Source organism: Gobius niger, assembly GCF_951799975.1.
Source record: "Gobius niger genome assembly, chromosome: 14".
Lineage (NCBI taxonomy): Eukaryota > Metazoa > Chordata > Actinopteri > Gobiiformes > Gobiidae > Gobius > Gobius niger.
In genome coordinates, this window is record NC_136865.1 from 26,809,132 (window position 1) to 26,820,893 (window position 11,762).

General features: G+C 41.4%; 1 protein-coding gene across 1 annotated transcript; it reads left to right on the forward strand.

The window, feature by feature from the left end:
* Positions 1-247: 247 nt before the first annotated feature.
* Positions 248-9,733, forward strand: LOC306973501 (chitin synthase chs-2-like; the record flags this gene model as incomplete). The annotated part of the gene is made up of 22 exons (XM_079570425.1): positions 248-411; positions 815-950; positions 1,061-1,249; positions 1,332-2,208; positions 2,293-2,476; positions 2,564-2,659; positions 2,735-2,896; positions 2,992-3,166; positions 3,299-3,400; positions 3,473-3,614; positions 4,036-4,236; positions 4,616-4,731; positions 4,814-4,982; positions 5,221-5,400; positions 5,662-5,934; positions 6,185-6,338; positions 6,872-6,903; positions 6,992-7,056; positions 7,236-7,346; positions 7,724-7,935; positions 8,018-8,111; positions 9,551-9,733. 22 exons carry the CDS (start codon positions 248-250, stop codon positions 9,731-9,733), a joined length of 4,017 nt encoding a protein of 1,338 aa, XP_079426551.1.
* Between the last annotated feature and the right edge of the window lie 2,029 nt (positions 9,734-11,762).

Here is an 11,762-nt window from a genome sequence, read left to right on the forward strand (position 1 = left end):
TTCTCTTATTTGTTGTTCAACTTGACCAAATTTGTATATTTTAGGTTTATTCTTTAGACACTGAACCTTTTTAAATGTATTAAATCTCGAAATGATTTCCTTTTTTGCTTTTAAACACTTTTAAAAAGTTCCCTCTTCAATTTACTTTCTATTCTTTTACTGTCCTCTCAAGAAACACTTCCGACATCTTTTATCTTCAGCCTCACTAATGTCAGTTATGTGAAACCCATCTTGTTATGGTAAGCCTATGAATTCCCCAGAGCAGCTCGTGTCAGTGCAGGAGAAACAGGTGGAGCTTCTCAAACAAAGAGGCGTGACCAGCATTATAACACTGTGCATCGCAAAAACCGTCCATTTGACACCAGCCACAGGCACTATGGAGCCAGACATGGAGGACCAGGATTACCCCAAGTAAGAATTTCCTTCAAACGCATTTACATTTTTTCTTTCTTAACTCCTTTTTTTCCTCTCATTTTTAGAAATTATTTTTTAATGATACCAAATATAGAGTATGTCTATTTTAAAGATTTTACTCTATTTCATTATTATTTTTATTAACTTAATTTTAATCAATTCCCTCTAGTCTTCCAAATTGAAACCCTTTAACACTTTTCATTACAGATCTTTTAATATAAACCTGGATGAGAGGCCTCCTTAAACTCTCTTTTAATTAATAAAATTAGATTAGTTAAACCCATGACCAACCCTAAAATATTATTCTACAATCCGTTGATGTAAATTATTTAAATATTTCAAATGCTGTTATAAACCACTTATTCAGACATTTTGCCAAACCTGTTTTTGTGTGAAACAGAAGGCCATGGGACACGGCCCGAGAAATGCCCATCATCGAAGATGAAAACACTCCGTGGAAAATGATCAAACTGCTGCGGTTCATCACACTCTGCGCAGTCGGGCTGATCGTGTTTGGACTAGCTCTATGCAGCAAGGTTTTTCTTATTTTTATTGTTTTTTTTGGAGATTTAATTTAATGAAACTGCAATTCCCAATTATTATTCATTATAAATAATACCCCCTTTCTTTTCCATTCCCATGTCAGACGGCCTTCCTGCTCCTCATCACGATGTCCAGTGAAGACACAAAGGTGATCCCTGAGCAGCAGAAGCCTGTGTCTCTGCTGTGCATCGCCTGTGCCCTCGTCGCCCCCAGTGTTCTCCTCTTCCTCAAGAGCTTGTGGAAGTCCTGCCTCAAAACCTCTAAGTTCCCAAGATTAGCCACCACTGCCTTGGTTAGCTTGATATTTTTTCTCTTGAATGATATTTTCAGTCTTTTTACAAGAGTTATGGTCATTGATAAATGTGTTTTCACAGGTCCTGTTCTTTGAGTTCATCGCCTCTGGGGGAGCTGCGATCCTCACCATCGTAGCCATGCCGCACCTGGACATTGTGACCAATGTGACCATCCTGAACGGAGCGGCCTTTCTCTCTGCGCTGCTGCAGGTGGTAGCTCATTGCACGGGCAAAGAGAGGAGCCGCTTCCTGGCCCCCGCCATCACTGCCATCCTTCTCATCCTGGTGGGCTACGGCCTCTTCGTGTATCTGTACATCCTGAAGGACCTCAGCGATATAAAGACGGCCATATGGGTGGGGCTGGCAGTGGGCGCCTCGCTGCTGGTGTCATTTAACTGGTGGGAAAACTACTTTGGACTGCTCAGTGAACACAGCCGCTCTATTCGTGTCAAAGCTTTGTATTATGACATGAAGAAGTGCCAGAACATGCTCAACACATTCTCCAGCCTGCTGCGGATGGCTGTGACCTTCTCAGTGGTAGGAGCTTATGTCCCTCTGTCCAAGATGGACTGGGACATCGTGAGGTCCATTCCAGAGCAACAGACCCGCATCATAGCCATCACAGTGGGTGTGCAGCTGGTCTCCTCTGCTCTGTGCCACTGGTTCTCCTTGGCTGCCTGTAAAATGCATGCTATGCGGCGCTGCTTCCTCCTGCCTCTGTACCTGGCGTCTCTGGCCGTCATGGCGCTGCTGGTGATTCCAGTGATCGTCTACTATCAGGACTACAGGCTCAGCCTCAACGGCACCAGCACCAACTTCACACATTACTGCAATGCAGTGGTGGAGGTGCGAGACGGCAACTTTACCAACGGCGTCTTCCCAGAGCTGGTCTATGATGTCACCCAAACACTCTGCTTCCTGGACATGTCCAAGATCACCGACATCGGCTTTCTCACTGGTACAAACCAGGCTCTTCATGAGGCTGTTTGAGCGTACATTACATTACAGTGAAACATTCAGTGAATATGTCATTCTTCCTCAGGCTACGCCGTCTCCTGGTGGCTGGGCCTGGTGCTGTGCACCATCCACCTGTCACACCTGAGTCTGCACCGCATACAGAGGACTCAGGACCTGTTTGTCAGAGGGATGTACGAGGGAGGATTCATCGAGCAATCTCTACTGCTTAACACACGCTTCGACATCAAGACCAAAGAAAAGCTCAAGAGGTTGGTGTTGCATTATTAGGAGGTCATTATGAAAATGTGATAATTGTCTGTCAAGGTGAAGTTAATGTTTGCATTCTTTCTTATTAGCTTTAGACCGATTGATAAAGCTATGATCTACCTTTGTGCGACTATGTGGCATGAAACCTATGAGGAGATGATGAACATACTTATCTCTATCTTCAGGTGTGTGCTCAGTATTAAAAACTTTCATTGTACTTTTGTTAGTTTGTTTCTCACAAACTTTGCTGTGTTGTTCAGGCTGGATAGATACAGACCCAGGGGCAACGTGGAGTTCACAGACTTCGTTTTTGAGGCGCATATCTACTTTGATGACGCCTTTTTGGACGTTAAAGGCAGTCGGGGGCGTCACCTGAATGAATATGCCAAGAATCTTGTTGAAATCATTGCTGAAGTTTATGGGTAAGTGAGCAAAGTTTCTGCTACGCCTGTATTTGACAACCTATTTTATCTTCATGACACTTTGCTTATGTTTGTAATTGCGTTATTATTTGCAGCATATTCGCCAACCTAGATGAGGAGATGTTCATTAAGCGACAGCAGCTTCCGAAGCAGAAGATCATTCGGACGCCGTACGGGGGTCGGATCGTGGTCACGATGCCACACGGGAACAACATTGTAGTCCACTTCAAGGACAAAGACAAAATTCGACACAAAAAGAGGTGGTCCCAGGTAAAACCATTCAAACAACATTTAAACAAAACATAGCAACACATAACCTTAAATGTTACGTAGAGTGACTTTAAATTTGTTGTAAAAGATTTTTTTTGTAATTTTAGCTTGTTTTTTCTGCATAATCTACAGGTGATGTATCTTTACTACCTTCTGGGATACAAGCTCATGACCAAATACTATGCCCGTTGGAAGAAGGGAGAGGATGAGGAGTCTCTGAAGCAAGAGATACTGGTAAACAATATTACGACTGATGGACTGTGGGATTTCAGCGTTATCTTGAGGCTGACTGTTTGAATTCTGTAGAAAGAGAAGCACAACACCTACCTCCTGGCTTTGGACGGAGACACAGACTTCCAGCCCTGCGCGGTGGTGCTCCTCGTCGACCGGCTGAAAATGTACCCTCGCGTCGGGGCAGCGTGTGGCAGGATTCACCCTACTGGATCAGGTCAGTGATAGTAAAAACACACCAGATACAGAACTTGTTGAGCATTTACAATTTAAATTAGATAAATTACTTGAATGGATAGAATTTATCTTAAATTTGATGCAGTGTAGACTAGTCTGAGAGTACAATTGCAATTTCTTTTTGCAGTTAGTTAGTTAGTTGTAGTTAGTCACATGTATTTCTTATTTTATACTTGTCCAAACCTACTCAAAATGTATTTAAGCCTTTTTGTTTTTAGGTCATTTGTTTATTTCAGATGGTGATTTTCCCGACACCTTTCACAGATAGAAATGACAAATTAGTTTAAACTATTGAATAAATCAACTGAAAGCTCCCTTAGATGCTTTCTTTAAAATCCACACTGTCACAAAGTATTTTTGCCTGTAGTGTCAAACAGACTTGTCACTTGTTTCTCCCTCAGGCCCGGTGGTGTGGTTCCAGAAGTTCGAGTATGCGATCAGTCATTGGCTGCAGAAGACAGCGGAGCACGTGATTGGCTGCGTCCTGTGCAGTCCGGGCTGCTTCAGTCTGTTCAGGGCCGAGGCCCTCATGGACGACAACGTCATGAAGAAATACTCCAATAAGTCCGAAGAGGCCAGCCAGTACGTCCAGTACGACCAGGGTGAGACCCATGTTTTGGCTTGAGCTGATTTAATGCTATTCCTCAAATGAGTTTTCTTATGTAAACAATTCTTTAACTATCTTAACATAAACAAACACTCTCTGCCAAGACCTGCCACAAAAACATTTTTAACATAGTGCTGCTAACCACATTGTTTGATCCACTCCCACTGCTGCCTGCGGGGGTGAGTCTCCATATGCAGGATATGCCCACTTTAAAATTCAAAGCATACTTAGATCTTGGACTTATGTGAACCTGTGAACTTGCAGAATACAAAAGGAATGATTTTTTTTCAGCCTCTGCAAATCTGCATCTCTAACATGTTCATTAATGAATGTTCGCTTTCCCTTCAATTGAATTGCTTTTTTGTTTTGTGCAGGGGAGGACCGCTGGCTGTGCACTCTGCTGCTGAAACAGGGCTGGAGAGTGGAGTACAACGCGGCTTCAGACGCCTACACCAACGCTCCTGAGGAATTTAAAGAGCTCTACAACCAGGTTAGAAAGACGTGTCCACAAACACAGTCTAGTCTCCAGCATCAGGTCTGATGCCAACTCTCCTCTGCTCTTGTGTCTGCAGCGGCGGAGGTGGGGCCCCTCTACCATGGCCAACGTTGTGGATCTTCTCGGTTCCACCAACATGATTTCTAAGAGGAACTCATCCATGTCCAAACCCTTTATGTTTTATCAACTCTTCGCCATGTTATCTGCTATTCTTGCCCCTGCCACAATCTGCCTTATGATAGCAGGTAAGGCTCGTTTTTGTGGCTTTGAAAAGTTTATTGAAAAGGATGACCAAGTATTTTGTCCAACACAATATCTTTAGAACAACAAAGTACAGTACAAATGTCCCAAGACTATTGGGAATTTTATTGTTGTTTTTCTCTCCCTCAAATACATGCACCTACAGTACATCTCTTAAATAATGTTTCACCTCGTTGTAATCTGGTCACCCACTAAACGTTTCTGATTATTTTTTCTTCTTAGGAAGTCTTTCTTTCATGTTCACCCTTGACTCGAGTTGGGCGCTGGTCCTGGCTGTGATCCCTCCTGCCATCTACCTGGGCCTCTGCTTCAAACTAAAAACAGACCATCAGATCACCATCGCAGCCATTATGAGTGTGATCTATGCTTTCCTCATGTTGGTGGTCTCCATGGCCATAGTCGGTAAGTCACGGCAAAATAAGTTCCTACTGTAAAAGGCTGAAGTAGAGTAGTCACAACATTTACTCAAGCAAGAATAAAGCTTTGCTAGAATACAATACTTATGGTACTCAAGTAGAAGTAAAAAGCACATTGGGGATTTCGTCCAAACGTGTTTCAAGTAATCACACGACAGTATATGTAACTGATTACTTACTGTCTCTGACCATAAGGAATGTTTTTTAATGAACAGCTGAAATATGTGTCTTTTTCGCTTGATTTTAGGTGCGATGGTGATCGACAAAACCATCTTCACCCCCAGCAGCATGTTTGTCATCGGGATGGCCTTCATTTACTTCGTAACTGCGCTGTTGCACCCTCAGGAGGCCCACCTGGTCTTCTATGGCTTCCTTTACATCATCTGCATCCCCAGTGCGTACCTGCTGCTCACCATCTACTCCATGGTGAATCTGAACAACGTGTCGTGGGGAACGAGAGAAAATAAACCTGCCCCGGGAGCGGCTGCACCTGCCGCCCCCAAGACCACCAAAGAGAAAGGTATAACAAGGATCAAAATACACTATATATTGTTTTTACAACCACAATGGAATATTTAAATAATTCAAACTAAACAACTATTCAAACAATCACACAGAAAAATCAGGACACAGGTTAAATGCTGTAAATCTAGGGGTCTAGACTGAACCAAATAATGATCAATTATGATGATAAACATTCGCTTTTTAAGTATTACCTGTGACAAAAACAAATTATGTTGATGTGCCAATCAAATTGATTGTGTTTCCAGCTAAGAGTGCCTTTCAGCGCTGGTTCTCGTGGGCCAAATGCTGTAAGAAGTGTGGTCAGAATCAGGAGAAGGCGCTGATCCCACAGGAGCCCGAGCCTCAGGTGACCGAGCCCGGGCCCCAGAACACCATCATCGACGACGGCGACGGCAGCAGGTGAGCACCGACACACAAAATAAACACAAACAGCAGTTTAAGTTTCTGCCATTTTATTCATATTCAAGAAGGAAATGGCGTAATATACTACTCATGATCACCGCTTTTATGTATAAATAATCTTATGCCGGCCCACGAGATGAATTTCGGCCTGCGACCCAAAATGAGTTTGACACCCCTGATCTATATAAAACAATAACCAATGACAAGATACAGTCATTATAAAAACACAGTAGTTTTTTTAAACAAAATTTAGCTTTAAAACGACAGTCTGGAAGTTCCTATGTTTTACTAATTGAATAGATTGTGTACAATTGACCGCCTTGGCCTGCAATACTTTGTCACATAAGTCGTATTAAAGGCCTGATCAGTTTTATTCTTTCCTAACATATTTGTAGCATCTAAATTCTTGATAGGGTCGAGTTTACAGGCACATTTCACAACTTGCAAGGTCACTCTCACACAAATATAAAAACTAGCCTGTAAGTTCAAGAAATTTATTCAAATTCACCTTTTTTTCCTTTTTTTTGCAGAGACGAGCCGGTTTATGACTTCCCTTATCAATGTAAGTGTTTGCCTCTCTTTTGAAATGAATCTGACACTAGTGGATGATTGGCATTTAACGTTACCTAATATTATTTTGTTGTTTGCAGGCTGGGTGACGGAGATGCAGGGACTGTCAGAAGACATGGAACTAGAAGAGGATTCAATGGACAAGGTGTGGCCACAAACCAAAAGGCTGATGGTTCAATTAACCACCATTAACGTTGATTTTGCATGACTGTGCGAGTGTGTCATACTAGGAGAGGCTGTATTATTAAAAACAAAATGTATGATCATTCTTGCGTGACTTGAAAATGAAAACACATTTCAACAAAATGGTTACTTGTTTTACAGGAAGAGGAGGACTTCTTTATTGAACTGCAGGTGAAATACCTGGAACCTCTGCGGATACCCGCGGCCAAACAGGAAGAAGCCAAAGACGCACTGAAATCGCTGAGAAACAAGGTAAGGATTAGATCAGTGTTAATTTTGACGACTAAGAAATTTACTCATCATTTGAATGAAAACTATGACTAATATGTCCATGTATTTTCGTGACTGAAAAAAAATAAAAATGACAGTTTGAATGAGTCTCATATTTCAATTCACTGCCAAAGGAACAGGTCTGTGCTTTGTCCTTGTAGAAGAAACATTATTACATTATTAGGCTATCATTGATCAGCCTGATCATTTCAGTGCTTCAATTGCTCCTGTACAATACTGGTGTCATGCTGATAAATATGACCTATACTTTTGTGGCTCTGTGCTTTCCCTGTACACGAAAGTTGTAACTTGAGGTCTAAAAATCTGAAATCTGAACTACTTCTTTGATCTCCTCTCAGATAAACTTCGCCTTCTTCATGGTAAACGCCCTGTGGTTGGTGGCCACTTTCACCCTGCAGACCTTCGACGTCTCCATCTTCATTGAGCTGCCGAAAGTGAGTGTGGAGCTGGAGGACCTTGGAGTTGTGAAAATCGACCCCATCGGCTTCATGTTCATCATCGGATTCGCCACCTCGGTTTTGATCCAGTTCGTGGCGATGATTTTCCACAGGTCAGCACTTGCAATGAGTCAGACATGGCATTTTTTAAGTTCAAACACTCAAAGTAATTTCGTGATGTTAATCTCTTTTTAGATTGAACACTCTGATCCATTACGTGGCCTTCTTGAACACGGAGCCAAAGGCGGTGTCGAAAACTGACGACCAATATCTGCCACATAAGAAGAAGGTACAATATGTTTTATATTTTCATTTCAGTGGTTTAAAGGGATAGTTCAGGAGTTTGGACATAGGGCATTGTCAAAGGAGCTTTCTACAAATCAGATATGGCAACGTTTGGAGGACGACCACATGATTTTGAAGAGGCTTTTAATGCAGGCTATTCGTTTCCATAGACATGCACTAGCCTAGCACTAGCCTAGCACCACTAAACTCTTCAAATATTAGGACTGCATGAATAATCATAAAAAAAAATCTCCAGAAATCAACAACACTCTAGATAACAAGGAAATAAGGCTCTCTGTCAAAAATCCTGAAATATCCCTTTAAAGTAACTTCTTTAATTCCAAAAACAGAATTGGTATTGGAACTAGTTGTATATCAAAAATATATATATCAATAGATGTTTGTGTAAGCTCTCAGTAGTACAATAGTTTCCCGAGTAAACAAATATTCTTAAGCCATCATCTGTACTGGGTGGTTATGGTGTTGCAGCTTCAAAATAAACGTGCTCAAGGCAAAAAAATATGGGGCCCGATCTTGTGCATCAAAACGGAGACAACGTGACATTTTGCGCTCAGTCAGGGCGCACTTTGTGATCTTGCCACTCCAGACTTGGCGCATTTAAGTGGGTTGAGACATACACATTTTCCTCCAACCAGATCGACTCCGCGTCCAGGAGAGTGGTTGTGTGGGAGTGGGGGGTGAACATGTGCTTTTGTTTTGCTTCGCGTTCACGCCAAGCGCGGCCGATCCGCGCCACAGCGGACGCTGTAGCTCTTTTTCTCTCCAGACGTGAACATCGTTTAGCTCACGATAGGGTAAATAAAGTTTTTAGTTTGACCTGTGAGAGCCGCAAGCCAGCGCAATGTAAACGAGGAAGTGAATGTCAGCCGTGTTTCCATCAGTGCAGTCACCTCCTCTTGTGACGCCCCCTCACAGGTGGCGGAGGCGAATGGCACATACAACTCCGCCACTCGGAAAATAATTCGCCAAGAGCCTGCGCCGCCACAAGATCTGGCCCATGGTGTGATTAAGGAACAAATCAAAGAAGTTTTCTTATTTAAAATTCACTGCCGATGATGACTCAGCTTGGTAACAGCATAAACAAATAGGTGCCATTGTTGCCATTGTTATAAAATGTATTATTATTTGGTGTGACACCCAATAATGTTCCGTTGTGAAAGAAATGGTTGTCAAAAATAGAGTGATGTGTCTGGGCGACGCTCCGTATAACACCCACGTACATCACTGAAACTCGTCATTTTTTCCTTTACAAAGTTCAGTACCACTTAGTACTGAAGAGGGTGTGACATGTCACCAATATCCACTTTTTGTCTTAGTCCTGCAACACGCTCTGCCCTCTGATGTTCTGGTCAACACCAACAATTATGTCGATGCACAAGTTTGGTCTGACTGCATTTTCTGATGCTGACTCCTTGTTTCCAGGTCGTGTCCGAGGCGTCCAGTGTCGAGTCGGATTATGGCTCTGCGTCCATCCACTGGTCCGAGACCACCAGCTCTCGCTCACTAGCGGAGAATGACAACGCCATCATCGAGGACAGCGAGGACGAGGACGAGTTATGGCCGGGTGTTCCCCACAGGCTGCGAGAGGGAGAAGCGCGAGTGTGAAAGGCAGACGTGGACTTTGTAGCACTAACACATTCATTTAATGTTTATTTTATTAATATTGTGTGAATTATATTTGACATGTTATTTATATTTACGACTTTTTATGCACTTTTTGGCGCCTCAGGGTCCAACTCTACAAAATAAGTATTTGTTATTTAAATGAAGAATGTTTTGTAATGTTGTTAGTTTTTCAATTAAATGCACTGAAACAAGTGAGTGAATCAAACAAAATGTGGTGTGTGTGTATGTGGTATTCACCGGACAAGGGAAGGATGAAACTCAGGGCAAAACTAGTACTATAGTACTTACTGAATGTTCAGTAACATGAAGTACGTTTTGAAATGAAATGCTTGAATAATTTATGCCACTTTTGTGGAAATATGTAATAAAGATGTGTCATGAAAAACACTGACTTGAATCATTCTTATGCTTTGGATGAAGTCCAAAAATAAACGAGCTCAGACCTGTTCACCACAACTGCCTCTAAAATCCTGCACTGTCACTAAAAACGGTGTTACTTCGGGTCCGAAGTGCTGTCATGCACGAGCTTAATATAGAAGGTGCAGTTACACATATGACCTGAGGTGGCAGTAGTGTGTATAAAATGCCTAACTTGCGTCTAGCCCTTTAATCACACCCAAGCACATTTTTGTGCTTTTGAACTTTTATTTTTTGCATAACTACATTTTTTAAGCCAACTGAGTGAATTTTCCCAGGGGGTAAACAGTCATAGCAAAAATACTCACGTTTACGTCCCTTTGACACAAAAATGTGCTTGAAACTTTGAGAGGCTATAACAAACTGAAGGGTTGATATTTTTCAAGCCTAACTCTCCTCTGTACAACCCCTTAATTGCCAACTTTCTGACCCAAAGTCACTATAGTGCATATTCAAAAAATGAAATATCTTAAAATTTTCTACAGCAAAATGGGAAATTTCTGTTCTTGCTGATGTGGCCTGTGGTCTGTGACATATGACCTGAAGGATTTGTTTCTAAGTTGAAATTTGTTTATGTAGCAGCGATTTTAGTAAAAAACTCAACGTCGACACAAAAATGTGCTTGAAAATGTAGAGCGCTATAACAAACTGAAGGATCGATATTTTTCAAAACTTTTTTTTATTTTGAAGGTTTAACTCTCCTCTTTACATACATGTAGAAACATTATAACTTTTTAAAAAAAATTAACCCTTTCATTGCCATCTCTCTGTCGCAAAGTTACTGTAGTCCAAGTTCCAAAACCACAAAAAGCTAAATATTTTTTACATTTTTGGGGCAAAATTGGAAATTTCTGTTCTGGCTGATGTGGCCTGAGGTCTGTGACATATGACCCGAAGAATTTGTTTCTAAGTTGAAATTTGTTTATGTAGCGGCCATTTTAGTAAACAACTCCTGTTGTGGGAGCTTTGACACAAAAATGGGTCTGTAAGCTATAAAAAAACCTTTGCTTTTACTTTGAAAGTCTAACTCTCCTCTGTCCATACATATAAAACTATTTTTGTGTCGAAGGGACGTTAACGTGAGTTTTTTACTAAAATCGCCGCTACATAAACAAATTTCAACTTAGAAACAAATCCTTCGGGTCATATTACACAAACCTCAGGCCACATCAGCCAGAACAGAAATTTCCCATTTTGCTGTGGGAAATTTCATTTTTTGTGTTTTTTGAACATTCACTTTAGTGACCTTAGGTCAGGAAGTTGGCAATTAAGGGGTTAAAAATGTATAGAAGTTCTAAAAATGTATAGAAGATATATATATATATATATATAGATATTTTTATATGTATGAAGTTTTGAAAAATATCAATCCTTCAGATTTTTATAGCCTCTCAAAGTTTCAAGCACATTTTTGTGTTGAAGGGACGTCAACGTAACTTTTTTAAAGGTGTGATTAAGGGTTAAGGACATTCTGTTCTCTTTAGGCTTAATTTATCTTAAGTCTTAAAATAAATGAATCCCACCCAAGCAGAGGTGGGTGGAGTAGCCAAAATATTTGCTCACTTGATTTAAGTTTCGATTCCTACCGTCG